Source organism: Tursiops truncatus, chromosome 11 (assembly GCF_011762595.2).
Source record: "Tursiops truncatus isolate mTurTru1 chromosome 11, mTurTru1.mat.Y, whole genome shotgun sequence".
Classification (NCBI taxonomy): Eukaryota; Metazoa; Chordata; class Mammalia; order Artiodactyla; family Delphinidae; genus Tursiops; species Tursiops truncatus.
The window spans coordinates 65,834,062-65,859,074 of record NC_047044.1 but is presented as its reverse complement, the minus strand read 5'-3'; the positions used below and the strand labels follow the sequence as shown (position 1 = coordinate 65,859,074).

General features: G+C 35.7%; 1 protein-coding gene across 4 annotated transcripts in view; it reads left to right on the top strand.

The window, feature by feature from the left end:
- ARID2 (AT-rich interaction domain 2) overlaps window positions 1-25,013 on the top strand; it is a 170,621-nt gene that overhangs the window by 134,323 nt on the left and 11,285 nt on the right. For all 4 annotated transcript variants that reach the window (XM_019934571.3, XM_019934572.3, XM_073788785.1 and 1 more), the window contains 4 exons: window positions 21,370-21,508; window positions 21,601-21,686; window positions 24,520-24,643; window positions 24,733-24,824. In XM_019934571.3, the coding sequence (XP_019790130.2) occupies window positions 21,370-21,508; window positions 21,601-21,686; window positions 24,520-24,643; window positions 24,733-24,824 (441 nt within the window). The remainder of the gene's footprint in view (window positions 1-21,369; window positions 21,509-21,600; window positions 21,687-24,519; window positions 24,644-24,732; window positions 24,825-25,013) is intronic.

The following is a 25,013-nucleotide window of genomic DNA, read 5'->3' as shown; positions in this document are numbered from 1 at the left end:
ATTTCTTCTTTGGAGAAATGTCTATATATTGTCTTCTGCCCATTTTTTTTTACATCTTTATTGGAGTATAATTGCTTTATAATGGTGTGTTATTTTCTGCTTCATAACACAGTGAATCAGTTATACATATACATATGTTCCCATATCTCTTCCCTCTTGCGTCTCCCTCCCTCCCACCCTCCCTATCCCACCCCTCCAGGCGGTCACAAAGCACCGAGCTGATCTTCCTGTGCTATGCGACTGCTTCCCACTAGCTATCTACCTTACGTTTGGTAGTGTATATATGTCCATGCCTCTCTCTCGCTTTGTCACAGCTTACCCTTCCCCCTCCCCATATCCTCAAGTCGATTCTCTAGTAGGTCTGTGTCTTTATTCCTGTCTTACCCCTAGGTTCTTCATGACATTTTTTTCCCCTTAAATTCCATATATATGTGTTAGCATACGGTATTTGTCTTTCTCTTTCTGACTTACTTCACTCTGTATGACAGCCTCTAGGTCTATCCACCTCATTACAAATAGCTCAATTTCATTTCTTTTTATGGCTCAGTAATATTCAACTGTATATATGTGCCACATCTTCTTTATCCATTCATTTGTTTATGGACACTTAGGTTGCTTCCATGTCCTGGCTATTGTAAATACAGCTGCAATGAACATTGTGGTACATGACTCTTTTTGAATTATGGTTTTCTCAGGGTATATGCCCAGTAGTGGGATTGCTGGGTCATATGGTAGTTCTATTTGTAGTCTTTTAAGGAACCTCCATACTATTCTCCATAGTGGCTGCATCAATTCACATTCCCACCAGCAGTGCACAAGTGTTCCCTTTTCTCCACACCCTCTCCAGCATTTATTGTTTCTAGATTGTTTGATAATGGCCATTCTGACTGGTGTGAGATGATATCTCATTGTAGTTTTGATTTGCATTTCTCTGATGATTAATGATGTTGAGCATTCTTTCATGTGTTTGTTGGCAATCTGTATATCTTCTTTGGAGAAATGTCTATGTAGGTCTTCTGCCCATTTTTGGATTGGGTTGTTTGTTTTTTTGTTAATGAGCTGCATGAGCTGCTTATAAATTTTGGAGAATAATCCTTTGTCAGTTGCTTCATTTGCAAATATTTTCTCCCATTCTGGGGGTTGTCTTTTGGTCTTGTTTATGGTTTCCTTTGCTGTGCAAAAGCTTTGAAGTTTCATTAGGTCCCATTTGTTCACTGTTGTTTTTATTTCCATTTCTCCAGGAAGTGGGTCAAAAAAGATCTTGCTGTGATTTATGTCATAGAGTGTTCTGCCTATGTTTTTCTCTAAGATTTTAATAGTTCCTGGCCTTACATTTAGGTCTTTAATCCATTTTGAGCTAATTTTTGTGTATGGTGTTAGGGAGTGATCTAATCTCATACTTTTACATGTAGCTGTCCAGTTTTCCCAGCACCACTTATTGAAGAGGCTGTCCTTTCTCCACTATACATTGCTGCCTCCTTTATCAAACATAAGGTGACCATATGTGCGTGGGTTTATCTCTGGGCTTTCTATCCTGTTCCATTGATCTATATTTCTGTTTTTGTGCTGGTACCATACTGTCTTGATTACTGTAGCTTTGTAGTATAGTCTGAAGTCAGGGAGCCTGATTCCTCCAGCTCCGTTTTTTGTTCTCAAGATTGCTTTGGCTATTTGGGGTCTTTTGTGTTTCCATACAAACTGTGAAATTTTTTGTTCTAGTTCTGTGAAAAATGCCAGTGGTAGTTTGATAGGGATTGCATTGAATCTGTAGATTGCTTTGGGTAGTACAGTCATTTTCACAATGTTGATTCTTCCAATCCAAGAACATGGTATATCTCTCCATCTATTTGTATCATCTTTAATTTCTTTCATCAGTGTCTTATAATTTTCTGCATACAGGTCTTTTGTCTCCTTGGGTAGGTTTATTCCTAGATATTTTATTCTTTCTTTGCAATGCTAAATGGGATTGTTTTCTTGATTTCACTTTCAGATTTTTCATTATTAGTGTATAGGAATGCCAGATTTCTGCGCATTAATTTTTTATCCTGCTACTTTACCAAATTCATTGATTAAGTCTAGTAGTTTTCTGGTAGCATCTTTACAATTCTTTATGTATAGTATCATGTCATCTGGAAACAGTGACAGCTTTACTTCTTCTTTTCCGATTTGAATTCCTTTTATTTCCTTTTCTTCTCTGATTGCTGTGGCTAAAACTTCCAAAACTATGTTGAATAAGAGTGGTGAGAGTGGGCAACCTTGTCTTGTCCCTGATCTTAGTGGAAATGCTTTCAGTTTTTCACCATTGAGGACGATGTTGGCTGCGGGTTTATCATATATGGCCCTTACTATGTTGAGGAAAGTTCCCTCTAGGCCTACTTTCTGCAGGGTTTTTATCATAAATGGGTGTTGAATTTGGACAAAAGCTTTCTCTGCATCTATTGAGATGATCATATGGTTTTTTTCCTTCAGTTTGTTAATATGGTGTATCACGTTGACTGATTTGCGTATATTGAAGAATTCTTGCATTTCTGGAATAAACCCCACTTGATCATGGTGTATGATCCTTTTAGTGTGCTGTTGGATTCTGTTTGCTAGTATTTTGCTGAGGATTTTTGCATCTGTGTTTATCAGTGATATTGGCCTGTAGTTTTCCTTCTTTGTTACATCCTTGTCTGGTTTTGGTATCAAGGTGATGGTGGCCTCGTAGAATGAATTTGGCAGTGTTCCTCCCTCTGCTATATGTTGGAAGAGTGTGAGAAGCATAGGTGTTAGCTCTTCTCTGAATGTTTGATAGAATTCGCCTGTGATGCCATCTGGTCCTGGGCTTTTGTTTGTTGGAAGATTTTTAATCACAGTTTCAATTTCAGTGCTTGTGATTGGTCTGTTCATATTTTCTATTTCTTCCTGATTCAGTCTTGGCAGGTTGTGCATTTCTAAGAATTTGTCCATTTCTTCCAGGTTGTCCATTTTATTGGCATAGAGTTGCTTGTAGTAATCACTCATGATCGTTTGTATTTCTGCAGTGTCAGTTGTTACTTCTCCTTTTTCATTTCTAATTCTATTGATTTGAGTCTTCTCCCTTTTTTTCTTGATGAGTCTGGCTAATGGTTTATCTATTTTATCTTCTCAAAGAACCAGCTTTTCGTTTTATTGATCTTTGCTATCGTTTCCATCATTACTTTTTCATTTATTTCTGATTTGATTTTTATGATTTCTTTTCTTCTGCTAACTTTGGGGTTTTTTTGTTCTTCTCTCTCTAATTGCTTTAGGTGCAAGGTTAGGTTGTTTATTCGAGATGTTTCCTGTTTCTTAAGGTAAGATTGTACTGCTATAAACTTCCCTCTTAGAAGTGCTTTTGCTGCATCCCATAGGTTTTGGGTCGTCGTGTCTCCATTGTCATTTGTTTCTAGGTACTTTCTGATTTCCTCTTTGATTTCTTCAGTGATCACTTCATTATTAAGTAGTGTATTGTTTAGCCTCCATGTGTTTGTATTTTTTACAGATCATTTCCTGTAATTCATCTAGTCTCGTAGCGTTGTGGTCGGAAAAGATACTTGATACAATTTCAATTTTCTTAAATTTACCAAGGCTTGATTTGTGACCCAAGATGTGATCTATCCTGGAGAATGTTCCATGAGCCCTTGAGAAAAATTTGTATTCCGTTGTTTTTGGTTGGAATGTCCTATAAAAATCAATTAAGTCCATCTTGTTTAATGTATCATTTAAAGCTTGTGTTTCCTTATTTATTTGCATTTTGGATGATCTGTCCATTGGTGAAAGTAGGGTGTTAAAGTCCCCTACTATGAATGTGTTTCTAACCCTTTTATGGCTGTTAGTATTTGCCTTATGTATTGAGGTGCTCCTATGTTGGGTGCATAAATATTTAAAATTGTTATATCTTCTTCTTGGATCGATCCCTTGATCATTATGTAGTATCCTTCTTTGTCTCTTCTGATAGTCTTTATTTTAAAGTCTATTTTGTCTGATATGAGAATTGCTACTCCAGCTTTCTTTTGGTTTCCATTTGCATGGAATATCTTTTTCCATCCCCTTACTTTCAGTCTGTATGTGTCTCCAGGTCTGAAGTGGGTCTCTTGTAGACAGCATATAGATGGGTCTTGTTTTTGTATCCATTCAGCCAATCTGTGTCTTTTCATGGGAGCATTTAGTCCATTTACATTTAAGGTAATTATCTATATGTATGTTCCTATTCCCATTTTCTTAATTGTTTTGGGTTCGTTATTGTAGGTCTTTTCCTTCTCTTGTGTTTCTTGCCTAGAGAAGTTCCTTTAGTATTTGTTGTAAAGCTGGTTTGCTGGTGCTGAACTCTCTCAGCTTTTGCGTGTCGCTAAAGGTTTTAATTTCTCCATCAAATCTGAATGAGATCCTTGCTGGGTAGAGTAATCTTGGTTGCAGGTTTTTCTCCTTCATCACTTTAAACATGTCCTGCCAGTCCCTTCTGGCTTGCAGAGTTTCTGCTGAAAGATCAGCAGTTAACCTTATGGGGATTCCCTTGTGTGTTATTTGTTGTTTTTCCCTTGCTGCTTTTAATATGTTTTCTTTGTGTTTTATTTTTGACAGTTTGATTAATATGTGTCTTGGTGTATTTCTCCTTGGATTTATCCTGTATGGGACTCTCTGTGCTTCCTGGAGTTGATTAACTATTTCCTTTCCCATATTAGGGAAGTTTTCAACTATAATCTCTTCAAATATTTTCTCAGTCCCTTTCTTTTTCTCTTCTTCTTCTGGAACCCCTATAATTCGAATGTTGGTGCGTTTAATGTTGTCCCAGAGGTCTCTGAGACTGTCCTCAGTTCTTTTAATTCTTTTTTCTTCATTCTGCTCTGCAGTAGTTATTTCCACTATTTTATCTTCCAGGTCACTTATCCGTTCTTCTGCCTCAGTTATTCTGCTATTGATCCCATCTAGAGTATTTTTAATTTGATTTATTGTGTTATTCATCGTTGCTTGTTTCATCTTTAGTTCTTCTAGGTCCTTGTTAAATGTTTCTTGCATTTTGTCTATTCTATTTCCAAGATTTTGGATCATCTTTACTATCATTATTCTGAATTCTTTTTCAGGTAGACTGCCTGTTTCCTCTTCATTTGTTAGATCTGGTGGGTTTTTATCTTGCTCCTTCAACTGCTGTGTGTTTTTCTGTCTTCTCATTTTGCTTATCTTACTGTGTTTGGGGTCTCCTTTTTGCAGGCTGCTGGTTCGTAGTTCCCATTGTTTTTGGTGTCTGTCCCCAGTGGCTAAGGTTGGTTCAGTGGGTTGTGTAGCCTCCCTGGTGGAGGGGACTGTTGCCTGTGTTCTGGTGGAAGAGGCTGCATCTTATCTTTCTGGTGGGCAAGTCCACGTCTGTTGGTGTATTAGGGGGTATCTGTGGACTTATTATGATTTTAGTCAGCCTCTCTGCTAATGGGTGGGGTTGTGTTCCTGTCTTGCTAGTTGTTTGGCATAGGGTGTCCAGCACTGTAGGTTGCTGGTCGTTGAGTGAAGCTGGCTGCTGGTGTTGAGATGGAGATCTCTGGGAGATTTTCGCCATTCGATATTATGTGGAGCTGAGAGGTCTCTTGTGGACCAGTGTCCTGAAGTTGGCTCTCCCACCTCAGAGGCACAGCACAGACTTCTGGCTGCAGCACCAAGAGCCTTTCATCCACACGGCTCAGAATAAAAGGGAGAAAAAGTAGAAAGAAATAATTGGTAGAAGAAAGAAAGAAAGAAAGAGAGAGAGGGAGAGGGAGAGGGAGGGAGGGAGGGAGAGAGCGAGAGAGAGAGGAGAGAGAGAGAAAGAAAGGAGGGAGGGAAGGAGAGAGGGAGGGAGAGAGGAAGGAGGGAAGGAAGGAAAAAAAGTAGATAAAGTAAAATAAAATAAAATAAATAAAATAAAGTATAAAATAAAGTAAACAGTTATATAATAGTAGAGTGGTAATATTTATCTTATTTCTTCAAAAAAATTTAATAGACAATTTTTAGAGCAGTTTTAGATTTATAAAAATGTTGAGCTAGTAATGCAGAGTTCTCATATACTCCCTCTTCCCTGTGCAGTTTCTCCTAATATTAACACTTGAATTCGTGTGGTACATATGTTGTGATTGATGAGTAGTATTTATACATTATTATTAACTAAGTCCATAGTTTCCATTAGGATTCACTCTTTGTGTTATAACTTCTGTGGATTTTGACCATGCATGATATCATGCATCCACCATTATATTATCTTACAGAATACTATTACCACCCTGAAAATCTGCTATGCTTCACCTATTCATTTGCCCCTACTGCCTCCCTTCCTAAACCCTGCTAACCATTGATTTTTTCTTTCTTTTCTTTTCTTTTCTTTTTTCTTTAACTATCTGTGTATGGTTTTTCCTTTTCCAGAGTGTCATATAGTTGGAATCATACGGTATGTAGCCTTTTCAGACTGGCTTCTTTCACTAAGCAATATGTGTTTAAGGTTCCTCCATGTCTTTTGTGGCTTGATAGCTTATTTTTATTGCTGAATAATCTTCCATTGTTTGGATGTACCAGTTTGCTTATCCATTCAACTATAGAAGGACATTTTGGTAGCTTTTGGTTTTGGACAATTATAAATAAAGCCACTATAAACATTTGTATGCAGGTTTTTGTGTGGACATACTTTTTCAACTAATTTGGGCAAATATTTAGGATTACAATTGCTTGATCATATGGTAAGCCTATGTTTAGCATTGTAAGGTACCGTCATACTGCTTTCCAAAGTGGCTCTGCCATTTTGCATTCCCACCAGCAATGAATGAGAGTTCCTCTTGCTCCACATCATCGTCAGCATTTGATATTGTCAGTTTTTTTCAATTTTAGCCATTCTGTATCTCTGTTTTAATTTGTATTTCCTTAAGGACAAAAGATGTTGAGCATCTTTTCATATACTTATTTACCATCTGTATATCTTCTTTGGTGGGGTGCCTATTTAGATTTAATTCATTTTTTTTTCGGTTTTTTGGTTTTTTTTTGTTTTATGGGTTTTTTTGGTTGTTTTGGGTCTTCGTTTCTGGCAAGGGCTTTCTCTAGTTGCGGCGAGCAGGGACCACCCTTCATCACGGTGCGCGGGCCTCTCACTATCGCAGCCTCTCTTGTCGTGGAGCACAGGCTCCAGACTCACAGGCTCAGTAGTTGTGGCGCACGGGCCTAGTTGCTCCGTGGCATGTGGGATCTTCCCAGACCAGGGCTCGAACCTGTGTCCCCTGCATTGGCAGGCAGATTCTCAACCAGTGCACCACCAGGGAAGCCCCTAATTCATTTTTTAATTGGGCTGTTCGCCAAGTTCCTAGTAAGCCATGGGTGTTAGATTTTGTCAAATGCTTTTTGTACATCTATTGATATAATCATATGATTTTTCTTCTTTAGACTATTGATGTGATGGATTACATCAATTAATTTTTGAATATTGAACCAGCCTTCCATACCTGGAATAAATAAATAAAATAAATAAATTTTTTCCCAGCTTTGCTCAAGATATTTATTCAGTGCTCTCACAATTGGCCTCAGTGGCTCAGCAAGGGAGTAGAGCAGGGTAGGGGGGCCCACAGTGAAAAAGTGCATCATTCTTCATTAGTATATAGTTCTTTTTATACATTGTTTGCTTTGATTTGTGAATGTTTTTCTTGATGATTTTTACATCTATGTTCATGAGAGATACTAGTCTGTAGTTTTTCTATCTTTGTGTGAGTTTAATACTAGGGTAATGCCTCATAGAATGAATTAGGAAGTATTCACTCTGCTTCCATTTTCTTGTAGGCATCATAGAGAATTGGTATCATTTCTACCTTAAATGTTTGGTAGAATTCAGCAGTGAAACCATCTTGGCCTAGTGCGTTTTTTTGTTTTTTGTTTTTTTTTTTGGAAGGTTATTAATTATTGATTCAGTTTCTTTAATAATTACAGACTTATTCAGGTTATCTACTAATCCTTGTGTGAGTTTTGGCAGATTGTGTCTTTTATTGATCCACTTCATCTAAGTTACCAAATTTGTGGCATAAAGTTATTTATAATATTCCTTTATTATCCTTTTAATATCTGTGGGGTCAGTAGCTAGAGCTCCCCTCTTATTTCTGGTATTAGTAATTTGTGTTTTCGCTCATTTTTTCTTTTTTAAGCTGGCTAGAGGTTTATCTCTTCCAGCTTTTGGTTTTGATTTTCTTTCTTGATTCCCTGTTTTCATTTAATTGATTTCTGCTCTGATTTTTATTCTTTCTTTTCTTTTGCTTGCTATGAGTTTACACTGCTCTTCTTTCTCTAGTTTCCTAAGATGGAAGCTTAGATTATTGATTTTAGATAGTCTTTTCTAATACATACATTTAATGCTATAGCTTCCCCTTTGTATACTGCATTAGGTATAGCCCACAAACTTTGATAAGTTGTATTTTCATTTTCATTTAGTTAGAATATTTTAGAAGTTTGTTGTTTGATCTCCAAATATTTGGGGATATTTCAGCTATCTTTTTGTTAGAGATTTCTAGTTTAATTCCACTGTGATCTTAAAGCATACTTTTTACAGTTTCTATTCTTTTAAATTTGTTCAGGTATGTTTTCTATCCCAGAATGTGGTCTATCTTGGTGAATGTTCATGTAAGCATGAAAAAAAATGTATTTTCTGCTATTGTTGGGTGAAGTATTATATAAATGTCAATTAGATCCAACTGATTGATGGTGCTGTTTAATTCAACTACATCCTTACTGATTTTCTGCCTGCTGGAACTGTCAATTACTGATAGAGGTGTGTGGAAGTCTCGAAGTATAACGATGGATTTGTCTATTTCTCCTTGCAGTTCTTTCAGATTTTGCCTCATGTTTTGATGCACCTTGTGTTAGGATTACATACCTTAAGAATTGTCTTTGTGAAGAATTGACCTCCTTACTGTTGTGTAATAATGTCCCTCGTAATATCCTTGTTCTCAAGTCTGTTTTTTCTGAAATTAATGTAATTAATCCAGCTTTCTTTTGATTAGTGTTAGCATGGTACATATTTTTCCTTCCCTTTACTTTTAGTCTATCTCTGTCTTTTTATTTAACCACACATTGTTTTCTATTTACTCTGCCAGTCTTTGTCTTTTAATTAGTGTACTGAGACCAGTCATATTTAAAGTGATTATTGATGCAGTTGTATTAATGTCTAGTGTATTTGTAAATGTCTTCTATTTACTCACTTGCTTTTGTTTCTTTCGTCTGCCCATGTTATTCTGCTTTTTTGGTTTTGATTGAGTACTTTATATGGTTCCATTTTCTCCTCTCTCTTACCATACCAATTATACTTCTTTGAAAATTTTTTATGGTTGTCCTAGAGTTTGAAATATATATTTACAGCTACTCTAAGTCCACTGTCAAACAATAATATATGGCTTCATGGATATTTTAGGTACCTTGTAACAGAGTATTCTTCTTTCCTCGTGTCCGTTATGCCATTGCTGTCATTCATTTTACTTATCCAAAAGCTATAATCACCAAATATATTGTTCCTAATATTATTATTATTATTATATTATATTTTTTTTGCGGTACACGGGCCTCTCACTGTTGTGGCCTCTCCCGTTGTGGAGCACAGGCTCTGGACGCGCAGGCTCAGCGGCCATGGCTCACGGGCCTAGCCGCTCCGCAGCATGTGGGATCTTCCTGGACCGGGGCACGAACCCCTGTCCCCTGCATTGGCAGGCGGACTCTCAACCACTGCGCCACCAGGGAAGCCCTGTTCCTATTATTTTGAACAAACATTCCTCTATTATAATCAGTTAAGAATAAGAAGTATAAAATATTTTACCTCCATTTGTTTCTTCTCTAACACCCTTCCTTTCTTTATATAGAGCTGAATTTTTGACCTCTACCACTTTCTTTGTCTCTAAAGAACTTCTTCTAACATTTCTTGTAGGCAGGTCTACTGTGCAAATGCACTCAGTTTTTGTTTGTTTGAGAAAGTATTTATTTCTCCTTCACTTTTGAAAGGCAGTTTGTGGGCACAAAATTCTAGGTTGGTGAGTCTTTTGCTTTCAATACTTTATAAATATTTCACTCTACTCTTTTTGCTTTCAGGGTTTCTCAAGAGACATCCAGTATAATCTTATCCTTGTTCTTCTATCAGTAAGGTGTTTTTTTTTCCCTCTGTCTTCTTTCAAGATATTTTGTCCTTGGTTTTTAGCAGTTTGAATATGATATGCTTAAGTGTAGTTTTTTACATTTATCCTACCTGATGTTCTCTGAGTTTCCTAGATCTGTGGTTTGGTGTGTCATTAATTTTGGCAAATTCTCAGCCATTCTTATTTCAAATATTTCTTCTGTTTTTTTCTCTCTTTCCTCTTTCTGCCATTCCCAGTATACATATGTTACATCTCTTGTAGTTGTCTCCCAGTTCTTGGATGTTCTGTTTCCCTTTTTTTCATTCTTTTTTGTCTATATTCTTCAGTTTGGGAAGTTTCTATTGACATATCTTCAAGCTCACCAGTTCTTTCTTTTGCCATGTGCTGTCTACTGATGATTTTATCAAAGGCATCCTTTATTTGTTAGTTTTTTTTTTAATTTCTAGCATTTCCTTTTGATTCTTAGTATCTTCATTTCTCTGCTTACATTCTCTTCTTACATATTACAGCTTTTTTCATTAGAGCCTTAGCATATTAACCATAATCATTTTAAATTCCCAGGATGATAATTCCAAAATCTCTGCCATGTCTGAATCTGGCTCTGATGCTTATATTGTATCTTAAGTCTGTGGTTTTTGTTTTGTTTTGTTTTAACACCTAGCATGCCTTATAAGTTTTTGTTAAAAGCTGGACATGTATCAGTTAATAGGAACTGAGGTAAATAGACCTTTAGTGTGAGTTTAATGTTTATCTAGCAAGAAGTTATGCTGTGTTTAATGTTTGCACTTGTGTTTGGGTTTCCTTAGATTCTCCTTTTAAAATAGAGTCTGTATCTTACTTACAGTTCTCTCCCTTGTAATCCACAGTCACTATACCGGAGCACTGTTGATGTGCTGATAAGGTATTGGGGAGGGGAAGCATTCTATAATCTCATGATTAAATTTCACCTTTTTTTTTTTTTTTTAAGTGGATTTAGTCTAGGGGCTATGACTTTGAGAAGAGTTTCTTAGCCTTTATTTTTCTCCCTTTATATGAGACAGGGAGTCTAAAGGGGCTCAAGTTTTCTGATTGCTCTTCCCCTTGGTCAGATTAGGCTCTGGTAAAGTAATTTTTCTGGAGAGCAGGCCTTAATTAAGGAGAAAAGAGCAACCTGGGCATATTTTAAAATGTTACTTTCTCACTCTCCCTGTTGGAAGTGCTAGGGAGTTGTTCTCATCTTCACCGTGAGAACCTGCTATGGTTCCTGGAAATAAAACTCACCAAAGTGTGGGCTTTCCCCAGAGACTGGCCCTTCAGGATTTTTTGCCTTTCAAGATAGTCCATACTGGGTCTCCATCAATTCCTGCTTCAGTATTCCTACCAGTTACTGACTTAAGCAGTTTTTTGTGTTTCTCTGTATTCAACTGTCTGTCTAGTTTTCAGGGAAAGAGTTTGCCTTGTGACCTCAGTTCTCTGATATTTTAAGAAGAGTTGTTAATTTTCATTTTGTTCAGCTTTTTTCTTGTTCTGAGGATGGGAGTGACAACTTCCAAGCTCTTTATATGTATGAGCAGAAACTAGAGGTCCTTATTCTTAGCTTTATTCTTACTAATATATTGTCAGCATGACGTCACATCAGTTTATAATTGAAATACATAAACAATGTATGATTATATTTTGTCTTTTTTTTTTTCAAAGAAAGGATACCCCCAAAATTCCCTGTAATAAAAAACACCTATGAACTGCTTTTTAAATTCTATGTAGTTGGCGAAAGCACTCAATACCTCTGGGTAGCCAGGAATATACGTTCATTGTTTTCAGTACTATGTTTCTTGGCCACAGTGTTCTTTGAATGGGCAGTGTCGGGATAAAGGAGAAATTTGAGAGAGCCCCTCCAACTTACCTCAACAATAGGATCTCTGCTTTTTGCCTTATGTATAGGGGTTTTAAGTCATATTTTGTTTGCACAACGGGTTCTACTGCTATAAAGATATTTGAAAGCCACGTTTTTAGAATATGCTTTTCCTCATAGATATCTAGTTAATAATTGCTACTGAAAAGGTGAAAATTATTCTCCCTTTGGGAGGAACATAGTCTATGTTGTTTTTCTATTTAGAATTCCATCATTAAAGGTCAAACAAGAAATGTAAAGGATCTCAAATTTATTCTAAACAAACATTTCCAACAGGGAAACTTCTGTCTAGGAACCAGGGAGTATTATTTGTACTAATAAAATCAATATTCCCTGACCACCCTGAAATCTACTCAGGTGATGCTGAGGTTCAAATTACTGGGTTCCTACTGAACCTTATACAGTTGTAGTTCCTCCTAAAGATTCTAACATAGGTTTTATTACTCCTACTATACAAGTCTGAATAATATTTTTGTATCAAGGTGAGGTTTAAATAACTGTTGGTCTCATGGGAAATAACAGAAAATAATAACCAGCCTCACTCTATGCTACGAATGAATAAAAACTTATAAAAACCTTTAGGTACTAGAATTTGTATTCTCAGTAAAGGTGCTTCTACTTTGTCTAGAAATATCATCCAAAATTTATGGTAAATCTTTAATTTCTTCTAGTAATTGAAATTTCAAAAATATTGTAGTCATTTTTAATAGTAAAATTAAAAAATTGACATATTTAACCAAAACTGATGGCATTTTTATATATTTTATTTACTGTAAAGAAGTATCTAAAGACCCGTTGAGTGTGGTATATGAAACTGCCATCTTGATTATTTGAAAATATTTGACAAGTAAGATATCCAGAGTGGAAATTTCTAATTCATGCTACTGTGCCTTCATCAATGACTGCCTACTTCTAGTTAAGTTGCCAGTTTAAGTTGAAATTAATCAATAAGATTGATCAACAGGATGGGTTACATGGAATAGGAGAATGAAATTCATTTTATAGCATCTTTTGTCAGAATTTTGTGGTCATAAAACCAGAAGATATCTTCAGAGGGTTGATGCTTTGGCTTCTGGAAGTTTTTTCACATTAGTACAATATCTGGCACATAAAAGGCTTTTAATTAATATTTGTTGAGTGCATTAATTGAATGAAGATTAACTAGATTGATTATGTAGTCAACAGTTCTTTGCTGACCTAGTTTGTTGGCATTGTGTCTTTTCAACCATCAAGATAATAGTTCATCATTGTGCTATTTTTATATTTATAAAATCATTTGTATTTTATGTAAAAGCTCTAGAATCACTGGGTATTTTGCTAATACAACTAATAAGCCTTTATAAATGTAAGATTAATTTCATGTAATAGTCTTTTTGGTAACAGTTTGAGGAGTATGTGTTCCTTGTGTTCCTTAACTACTGACCTGCCGTAAATAAAAAAGTATTATTAGGAAAAGTCCCAATTTCCTCCACAGTTGATGACAGAATTGTTTTTTGGTTTGTTTTTTATTTTTGTTTTCTTTTGTTTGCTTGTTTTTTACCTTGCTTCCTTCTTCCAAACACTGAATACCGAAGACTACTTAAAGATGGTACCTGAAAGCAAAAAGTTATATACCATGAGACAAATTTGCCAAATTGTGTTGAAGTCCTTTTCATTGTTACTTAAAATATTTGGGAAAATAATTTCTTGGGGTGAGAATCTAGCCTGTAGATTCTTTATTTATTCTTTGGAAACTGCGTACAAAATAAGGAGAATTATGTACCAATGCTAATCTCAAGCCTAGTATGCTTTCAGAATTTGCCAACATTTTAAAAACAGAAAAAATTTATAGCATAATAGATACTGTGTATAAAAGTATAGTGCCTCAGTTTTTACCAAGTAATGAATGTATACATATTATCCAAGTAAACAATTATGTATTCTAGTATAGTAGAAAAAAATCAGATCTTTAGTGCTAGACATATCTGGTTTCAAATCGCAGCTCTTGCCACATAGTTCTGTGGCTCTAGAAAGTTATAGAAAGCTTGAAAGCTTGTTTCCTCAGCAGTATAGTGGGGATAGTTTTGCCCTCTTCAGAGAGCCATCATAGAATTCAAATAACATGATGTGTGTGAATATGCCAGATACATAATAAGCCCTGAGCAAACAGAAGTTCAGGTACTTTACACTGTGTGCAGCTTTGTCAAGAACAGTGTGAGGTAGTATACTGCCATAGCTTTCAAGAAATTCAGGCAAGTATCCAAAGTCTCAAATTTATTTGTGTGCTTTATTTATCTCATTAAAAACACACGAATACACACATCACCATTCATTTTTATCTCCAAGCTTATGTTTAGTTTATTAAGCATAACATTATTGTAATGCCTAAATTGTGCAAATATACTTCCATACTACTTTTCAAATAACTATTATTTTAGCCCATATTCAGCTTTTAGTGCAGGGTTCACATTTGTTTTTTCTTTTCTTTTTTTTTTTTTTTTTTTTTGCTGTATGCGGGCCTCTCACTGTTGTGGCCTCTCCCGTTGCGGAGCACAGGCTCTAGACACGCAGGCTCAGCGGCCATGGCTTACAGGCCCAGCCACTTCGTGGTATGTGGGATCCTCCCAGACCGGGGCACGAACCCGTGTCCCCTGCATCGGCAGGCAGACTCTCAACCACTGCGCCACCAGGGAAGCCCAAGAGGGTTCACATTTTAAAAACATATTTAAACAAGATCCCTGAGAATATGTTGTCTGTTTTGCTATGTAAAATATGTGACTGCATCACAGAACAGTAGGTTAGTAGGAGTTGGTGCTAGAGGATCAAAGAGCAAATACAGAAATCCTTTCCTCTGTTAGTTTTTAGTAATATTACTACTTTTATTAATATTTTATTATAATATTATTGATATTATTACTTATTAGGAGGAAAGGAGGCAGAGCCAAAGGCAGTTGGTTTTGGCTGTCCTCCTTTGGGAACCCCCTTCCTCGGTTGACATATTTCCCATAAATTGTTACTGGGAGGCAGGACGATAGGCCAGATACTTGCTTCTTTCCTCATTGCCTCTGGTAGCTAAGCCAGTCAGTCAGTCGTTCCTATCTGTGGCTTTGAATCTGGACTGACTGGGGCAAAGGAGCTGAGAGTGGAGAATTCATTTCTGTAGCAACAGCAACATTTAGTTTCCAAGAACACAAGTACTGATTTTGGGCTGTCCAGTTTGCATTTGTAATTTTTAGTCCTATATTAAAGCAATAAACTAATTTCTTTTAATAGCTGTCTTTTTTTTTTTTTTTTTTTTTGGCCGTGCTGCGTGGCTTGTGGGATCTTAGTTCCCTGACCAGGAGTCGAGTCCGTGCACCCTGCAGTGGAAGCTCGGAGTCCTAACCACTGGAACGCCAGGGAATTCCCAGTAGTTGTCTTTTTTTATATTTTGAACTTTAACAACTGGATATAATAAAATTGGGTTTAGTCTCCCAGCAAGGTTGTTGGTTTGGGCTTCCCCCACCTCCAAGTTTTAGCAGCTTTTTACTAAATCTTTAAATACAAATAATGTGTACCTTTGACATTTCTTTTGCCATAGAATATTATCTATGTAAAACAACTAGATGTCAAGGGTTGAAGTAAAAGGTAATTGTTCTACAACTAATAATACAGCTTTTTTTAAACCTAAAATACATTTGCAGTGTAGATTTTTTGATATATCATTTATGTGCTTTTATTAACATTTAAATGCACACCTTGCTTCTAAACTAAAATTTTCTTATAAAATATATATCCCATGTGTTTTAAGTCAAATTAAATTTTTTTTTGCAGCAGGAGGGCTATTAAGAGGGATATGGAATAAAAGAAAAATAGCCTGCCAAGAACTTGAGCAATTAAGAAAACTGTAAATGAAACTACCTGAACTGAAGTGCTATTTTCAGCCCTTTTAGTTATGTTTTAAAGACAAAGAAAACAATCTTAGCTTCATAGATACAGATGTTTGCTTTTAAACTGTTCTTTTGCATATGGTGAATTATTAAAATATCATAACATTTAAAATATATTATTAATATATTACTTCCTTGCATAGGTTGCAGGCTTTTAAGTAATGAAATCTTAAAGTAGTAGAAAAAGTGTGCTTCATTTACTTCAGTTACGTTTTCATGATGCCTAAGGAAGTGTTTGATGGTAGGAAGTGATAATAATAATCACAGTATAGATTACACCAATAAAGTAATGGTTTTTAGCTTTTAAAAGTTTTGGTACACAGTGATTTAACCTTCATTGTTTGCTTAGGGGAGTTGGAATCAGGAAACTTGCACCTAGTAGCCTTCTGTGAATAACTTGTTAGTTTAACCAAACAGCTTTTCACTAGGATAAAAGAAAAAAGGAATTTGGCTGAAAGGGATTTCAGTGAAAGCATAAAAGCTAATCCTGAGCTTTAGCTGCAGTTATTTACGTAATGAGCAGGGGATTAGCCATTATAAATTGTACTGGTGATGTAATTGAAAATAATATATATCTTTGAAAGATGGCCAATGACTAAGAAAAAAAGCATCAGATATAGTTACTATAATAAATGTATTAGGTATTAAATTTTGTATCACTTTGTCAAATATTGTAAATCTAGTTTCTATCTTTTGTGAAAGTAACAGGATCAGAGAAAAAGTGTTGTCTCTATTGTTTTTAGTTGGAGTAGCATTTATATTGTTACACTTAAGTATAAGATTCAGTAGAAAGGAAAAGATAGAAGATGCAAAAGAACGGGTAGTTTATGAAGGAACACAATAGAATCCAGTGTATAAGTGAAGGAGTTAACTCTGAAAACAGTGACTACTTCTGGGTAATATCCAAGGGAAGGAAAGATGATTAATGACAGAAGATTTATTATATAGAAAAAGGAAGTTAAGGAAGCTCTAATAGAGTAACTTAAGTTCCTTCAGTAATCTTTTGTTTTTCTTCAGAAATATGAAAGTCCCTATACACTAATACAGGTGAAGATGAGCTCTAAAATAGTAAGATTGAGGTTCAGTGTTTAACAAAAGGTGAAAGTTTGGAGCAGTTTCTGTGGGGAATGTTTTTAGGAGCAGAAATTAATAAAATGAGTTGTGAGTAATAGTAAGAGTCACTTGATAATCGGGACCATTAACTTGGAGGTGGGCTAAATTTTATTGATCAAAGCTTGACAGTTTGGGAATAGTTGTGGGAAAGATCTCAGAATAGATGATTAGTCGGGTGGGCAAGGTTAAACAAAAAGAGGTTACCAGTGCCACCACTACAATGACTACTACTAGTAATAACGATCGTGATGATAATTTATTGTTGGCATACTGTTTGCCAAATAATTTTACACGTATCATCACATTTAAGCCCCCCAGCCACCCTGGAAGCTAGATTAACAGTAAGTAAAATGTGTTTCAGAGAAATGTTATTTGCCCATTTCGTCTGCCTGTGGTTGTGTGTGGGGAGGAGGGGAGGCACCCTTCAGATGGTACATGCCAGAAATTATATATTTATTACAACAGTTTTTCAGCAGATGGCAGTAAAGAATCTTAAGGAAGGTGTTCTTTAAATTTGTGCAAAGGCACCATATAACCATACTGTGGCAGCAGTATATAAAATTGTATCAGTAACAGACCCAGTCTTAGACTCACAGACATAGAAAACAAACTTATGTTTACCAAAGGGGAAAGGGCATGGGGGAAGGATAAATATATGTATAACTGAATCACTTGCTGTACACCAGAAACTAACACAACATTGTACATCAACTATACTTCAATTAAAAAAACAAAACAGACTCAGTTTCGTTTAAAAAACACATATACACAGAGAAGACTTAAAGCATATATACCAAAATGTTAGCAGTCTGGATAATTGGATCACAGAGAATTTTTATTTTCATTTGGTTGCTCTTTTGAATTTTTCTGATCTCTTTAAGTGAACATGTTGTTTGTTTTGGGGGACTTGGGGTAGGTTGTTGATGGAAAGGTAGCAGGAAGATTGTTTAGACACACTTGCAAACAGTAGTGACATCCCACTTCATGTCTTATTCTTCTCCATCTCAGAAAAATCCATAGTGTTCTGAAAACTCACTGTTTTGCATTGAAATTACATTTAAGCATTTTAAATCCAGATATTCCACTTAGGGGATTTGGAATCCCTAACTTCTCTCCACCCTCATATGATCACTGTAGCCAACTTCATCACTATTTTAGAACTTCACCTTGTACCATAGTCAGTCAGAGACTGGTTTGTATGACTCGAACAGTTAGATGAATAAAGAGAAAGTAGACTTAGGATGAAGGGAAACATAGTAGGTAAGAGGGAAATAGTAGATTCTGTCTTGGCCAGGTAAAGTGAGCACTTAAAAATTCTTGTCTTAAAACCACACACACACAGAGTTTTGTATATTTAGTAATTTAAATTGATCTAAAGAAATACTAACTTCGTCCTTCTTTCTTGTGACTGGTGAATTCATCAATTTTGTGTATTGTAAATAAACTTGATTCATGCAATGTATTGCAAAATAGTTTAAAAATAGATACCATTTTGACTAGTGACAAGTAGTACATTTGGATTTTGGTTTGTGTGTCTGTGTGTGTGTAAACAATTTTACTTTTCAATTAATAAATTAATAGTATTTAGGTAAAATCTTAAAAGTACAATAAGAACTGTTTTCTTGTGACAGTTAGTTGCACTCCAGTCATATATTTCATATTAATGAAATCGCATTATGAGTACTGAAAAGTAAAAGAAATTCCAAAACTAAAAATGTACTTACTTATTTTAGTTACACAGTAAACTTTTTAAAAAATGACATCCCCATGAGTTATTTATTTTATAACTCGGATTTTGTACCTTTTGACTTCCTTTACCTATTTCACATTCCGCCCTCCCATCTCCTGCCCCTGACAACCACCAGTCTCTTCTCTTTACCGATGAGCTTAGTAGGAGGGTTTGTCTTGTTTTGTTTTTCTTTTTTGCAGCTTCCACATATTAAGGGAGGTCATAGGGTATTTGTCTGTCTCTGTCTGACAAATTTCACTTAGCGTGATTCCCTTGAGGTCCATCCAAGTAGTCTCAGATGGCAAGATTTTTTCTTTTTTTATGGCTAATATTTCTGTGTGTGTATATGTGTGTGTGTACCACATTTTCTTTCCATTCATCTGTCAATGGACACTTAGGTGGTTTCTGTATCTTGGCTGTTATAAATAATGCTGCAGTGAACATGGGGATGCACATATCTTTTCAAGTTAGTGTCTTCATTTATTTGGATAAATATCCAGAACAGGAATTGCTGGATCATATGGTAGTTCTATTTTTAATATTTTGAGAAACCTCTATATTGTTTTCCACAGTGGCCACACCAATTTACATTCTCACCAAGAGTGCACAGGGGCAGGGGTTTTGTTTTTTCCATATCCTCACAAACACTTCTTATTTCTTGTGTTTTTGATAGTAGTCATCTTCACAGATGTGAGGTGATATCTCTTTGTGGTTTTGATTAGTGATGTTGAGCATTTTTTCATGTACCTGTATGTCTTCTTTGGAAAAATGTCTATTTAGAACCTTGACCCGTTTTTTAGTTTTTGGGTTTTTGCTGCTGAGTTGTATGAGTTCTTTATATATTTTGGATATTAATACCTTATCAGATATATGATTTGTAAATACTTTCTCCCATTCAGTACATTGTCTTTTCATTTTGTAGATTGTTTCCTTTGCTTTGCAGAAGCTTTTTAGTTTGATGTGGTCCCACTTGTTTATTTTTGCTTATTTATTTTTGCTTATCGTCGGCTTTGTTTTTGGTGTCAAATCTACAAAATCATTGCTGAAGCCTATGTCAGGGAGCTTACCACCTATGTTTTCTTCTAGGCGTTCTATGATTTCAGGCCTTACATTCCAGTCTTTAATCCATTCTGAGTGAATTTTTTTGTATGGTATAAGAGAGCAGTCCAGTTTCATTCTTTTGCATGTGGCTATCCAGTGTTACCGATACTGCTTATTGAAGACAATGTCTTTTTTTCTATCATATATTTATCACAAATTAATTGACTATATATGGGTTTATTTCTGGGCTCTCTGTTCTGTTTCATTGATCTATGTGTCTGTTTTTATGCCAATACCATACTGTTTTGATTACTATAGCTTTGTAATATAGCTTGAGATCACAGCACATAATGCCTCCAGCTTTTCATGTTTCTCAAGATTACTTTGGCTTTTGGGGGTCTTTTGTGGTTTCATACAAATTTTAGGCTTGCTTTTTCTATTTCTATGAAAAATGCCATTGGAATTTTGATAGGGATTACATTGACTCTGTAGATTGCTTTGGGTAGTGTGGACACTTTAACACACTACACTAATATTAATTCTTTGAACCCATGATAGTTTTACAATAAACTTTTGGTAAGTATTTATATAGATGAATATAAATGGTATGAAATATGTCAGTTACAATGATTTTTGACGTTGTCTTTTATAATTCAGTATTTAATTCTTTTGATTAAAATTTATTTTAAAATGCCTATCATTTCCTGAAGGAATATTAATTTGAAATATTATATATGTGCTCCACATCAAAAATTGGCTCAAATATAGACACGTTTATCTGACATCCATAAAAAATTAGATCCTGAGAGAGCTGCCATAAACTTCAAAGCTATTGACTGTATAAATGTTTGAGTTACTAATTAGTAATTGAAGTCTTTTAACGTATTCTTTGCTGTCTGGATTCCAGTATTCTTTCATTACCATGTATTCTAATTAACAAGGGAGTATAGTATCTGATTTTCTTCAGGTTTCTGTCCTTGGCCGGATACACTCAGGCATTTGTATTATTACTATTAAGCCTCAGGGTCTGTGAGTGAATAGGGGGTGATGTTGGAGAAACGAGAGACATGACTTCTTAAACATAGATGGACATACAAAATGTGAATTCAACTAAAACGTCAGAGTCACCAAAATGTGTAGCATTTAGACTTTTAGCTTGAATATGCGAGAGTTTATTATGTGTAATATGAGATCTGGTAAATGCTTGAGCAGCTTCTAAGAGTACAAGAGTATGGTATTTGTTTATAAGATAATGTTCTGTTGTGTTTTAAAATGAAATTTTATTTACTTTCAAGAGATTCTTAACTGACCTTCATTGAAGGTAGGGAATTAAGAATGAAACACTAGGCTTAAAACAAATTACCAGAAGTGTTCAGAACAATTGCGTATTTGACTTTAAGTATAAGCAGAAATTTAAAAAATATTCTTTGAAATGAAATGAACTTGAAATTTGTTTGCACTGTTTTGCTTAATATTTCTATACATTGATCTGGAGCTTTTATATTAGGAGAGCAGGTTTTCTATTTTAAAGAACATATCTAAGTGTTAGAAAACTTCTACTGCTTTTATTTTTTGTAGGTGGTTTCAGACCCCCTCACAGGTTTTCTACCATGCAGCAACTGAACATGGAGGGAAGGACGTATATCCAGGGCAGTGTCTTTGGGAAGGTTGTGAGCCTTTTCAGCGACAGAGGTTTTCTTTCATTACCCACTTACAGGTACACTTTCTTAATACTATTTGGTTTGTAACTCATTTGGTTGTGTTAAAGATCTTGATGCATATGTTTTTTACTTCCTCTTTCTCAAAAAGGACAAACACTGTTCAAAGGATGCCCTGCTTGCAGGATTAAAACAAGACGAACCAGGACAAGCAGGAAGTCAGAAATCTTCTATCAAGTAAGGAATCTGAGTTCACTTCCTGTTGCACATAAAAAAAGACAAATCAGGAAACCAGGCAAAACTTAGTAATAAAAGGCAATTTAGTATATCGGGAGACAGGAAACCTGGGTTGTAGTCCACCTCTACCATTAACCAGCTATGTATGTGACCCTGTTCAAATTGTGTAAATGCCCTAGGAATCACTTCTCATTTTGGCTGGACCACATGGTCTGTAAGTACCTTGTAGCTCTAATATTTTGATTCCACTTTGTAGACAAGTCATTGGAAGTAATGACAGATGATATATGAGAAATGCTTTGTAAACTGCAAATAAATATATGGTTCTTTGTCCTTTGAGAGAGTAGTTGAACATGTACTTGATAATGGCAAAGAGATTTATTCTTACAGCTACTCCTGAGGAGAGGCCAAGGTGGCATGTGAGGGTCCAATATAAAATTGTATATGTCACATTTACTATATGGTTATTCATTTACCTATTATTTCATGAACACATACTTGTAGTCAAGTTCTGAGTTAGCTGTAGATTCCTGTAAGGTCCTTATTAGATTTACATAGTATTTCCTGTTCTGTTTCTGAGGCCTTTAGTTGTAAACTCTGTAATCTGAAAAATACAGTCAGCCCTCCATATCCTCAGGTTCGGCATCTGAGGATCCAACCAACCAGGGATCAAAAATACTTGGAAAAAAAAAATTCAGGAAGCTCCAAAAAGCAAAACTTGAATTTGCCATGCACTGGCAACTATTTGCATAGCATTTACATTGTATTGGGTGTATAAGTAGTCTAGAGATGATTCAAAGCACACAGGAAGATGTGTGGAGGTTATATGCAAATGCAGTCATCGCTCGGTATCTACCTGGGATTGGTTCCAGGATTTTGGTATCCACAGAGGGTCCTGGACCCAATCCCCCGTGGACACCAAGGGACAACTGTATTTTAAATTCTCATAATGTGAAAATAAATTAATTTGTCACCATTTATTGAGATACTGCTGTGTACTGGGCATTATGCCAGACATAGGGAATTCTAAGAACAAGATATAGTGTAACTTCACAGAGTTGAAATTTTAGACAGAGAACCAGAAGTATAGGAACACAGAAGCTGCTTACATACTTTATTCATTCCATTACTGTTTACTTTATTCTCTCCATTACTATTTATTCCACGTGCTAGGCACTAAGGTATAGCACGAGGTATACGTGACCAAGATGTTTTGCTGTTTTCAAGTCTGGAGATGCAATGAGAGGTATAGGTAATTCTTATTATATGGTGTAATAAGTCCTAAAATGAAGATATGCACAAGACACTGTGAGAGCCCACCTAAACCAACCTAGGAGACCAGGGAAGGCTTTCTGGTAGAAAGCACATCCAAACTGAGACCCAAAGAATGAGGAGTAAATAGCTGAGGGTTTCATAAGCCATAATCATGAGTTTGGATTTTCCCCTAAAGGCAGTAGAAAGTCATTTTTCTGCCAAGTATCTTTTTCTGTAAATTTCACTGTACAGTTGACCCTCGAACAACACAGATGTGAACTGGGAGGATCTACTTATATGCGGATTTTTGTCACGGTAAATAATGCAGTGCTGCACCATCTGTGGTTGGTTGAACCCACAAATGTGGAACTGTGGATATGGAGGGCCAACTGTAAAGTTATATGCGGATTTTTCACTGCAGAGAGAGTGGGTACCCCTAACTCTCATGTTGTTCAAGGGTGAACTGTATTTAATTTCTATGTATTATGTAGCCTATAAGAGTATGTTGCAGTATGTTTGATTTTGCTCAAATTTGGAGGAACCTATATTTGGTATATCAGTTACAATCAATCAAAAATCTTTGTCACTTATACATAAAATCTAATAATAATTTTCATCTGTGTCCATATATAGATATCCTTACTTGTAGACATCTATAAGTAGATATAGATAAAAAGTGGTTTACAATTTAAAGATTGCTTTTATGTTAACTTACTTAATATTCAGAATTACTTTACTCATGTAAAAAGGTGCCAGAAATATCCCCACTTTACAGATGCAAAACCTGAAGCACAAAGGGGCAAACTGAACTTGAAAGTCGTGCAGCTAGTTACAGTGTCAGAAATAGGATTTCCTCACTGTGAGCCAGTGCTCTCGCCACTCCTGCCCCACCAGAATACAGCAGATACTGATACAATTTTTCTGCTTGGCGAAGGAGACCTAGAGTAGTTTGAAATCTGATTTTATATAAAATCTACCTCTGCAGTCCCTCCATTCTGTATCTTTCCTAAAGGACAGTAGAGCCATACTGAAAGAATTGATTGAAATTAGTAAATAATGAAGAAAAATTATGGAACATAGTAATAGTTTGAAGTGTAATAGTTGGCATAATTTTGTATTATTATCATATTAGGTTATCTTTTCCTGGGTGACCTATACATATACCAGTACATTCTCAGGTAATATTATTTTACTCCTAGGTACAGTTTAGCAAAAATAATTTGCAGCTCAAATTGTAGACTAGTCTTTGTTAACATCTTTACATTGCATTCAAAGACGTGAACTTCACAACTTTGAATACTACGTTGTATTGATATATGGGCTGTACCAGAACATCTGTTGTTTGCTTTAAAGTTGATAGATCGGAAAATAAAAGACTTGAAACTTCTCCTTGATACCGAGAGCCCTTATGCCTAGGCTGACACAAGAGTGAATATTACTGCTGGGCCATGGGAGCTTTTACTCACCCTGTGTCCAGAGTTTCAGAGTAACCACCTTAGGGGTTGGCAGGTTGGTCATTTGTTATCAGTCTGTCTGCTGCATCATGTTAACAATCTCTTTCTCTCTCTGGTCAATTTAGGCAGCCAGCTGTAGGGGGCACAAGCTCAACTCCTAGAGCACAAAAGGCCATTGTGAATCATCCCAGTGCTGCCCTTATGGCTCTTAGGAGAGGATCAAGAAACCTTGTCTTTCGAGATTTTACAGTGAGTAAGCCTCGAAAGCCTTGTCTGTAAATGTGTGCACGCTGTGTGATTTAGATCTTTATTCTTTTTCTTTTCTTTTCCTTTTTAAGGATGAAAAAGAGGGACCAATAACTAAACACATCCGACTAACAGCTGCCTTAATATTAAAAAATATTGGTAAATATTCAGAATGTGGTCGCAGGTGAGTAATCTGTTTTCTGTAGCCAGAGTGAATCTAGATTATTTTACTTTTACCCATAAGTTAATAAGGTTAGATGCCTGCATTTTATTCACTGCTTTTTGCATAAATTTTTGGATATGTCCGAAAGCTTATGTCAAGCTCAGGCCATCATGGATTCTTAAAAGCCAAAAAAATAGAAGTTGAAACAAC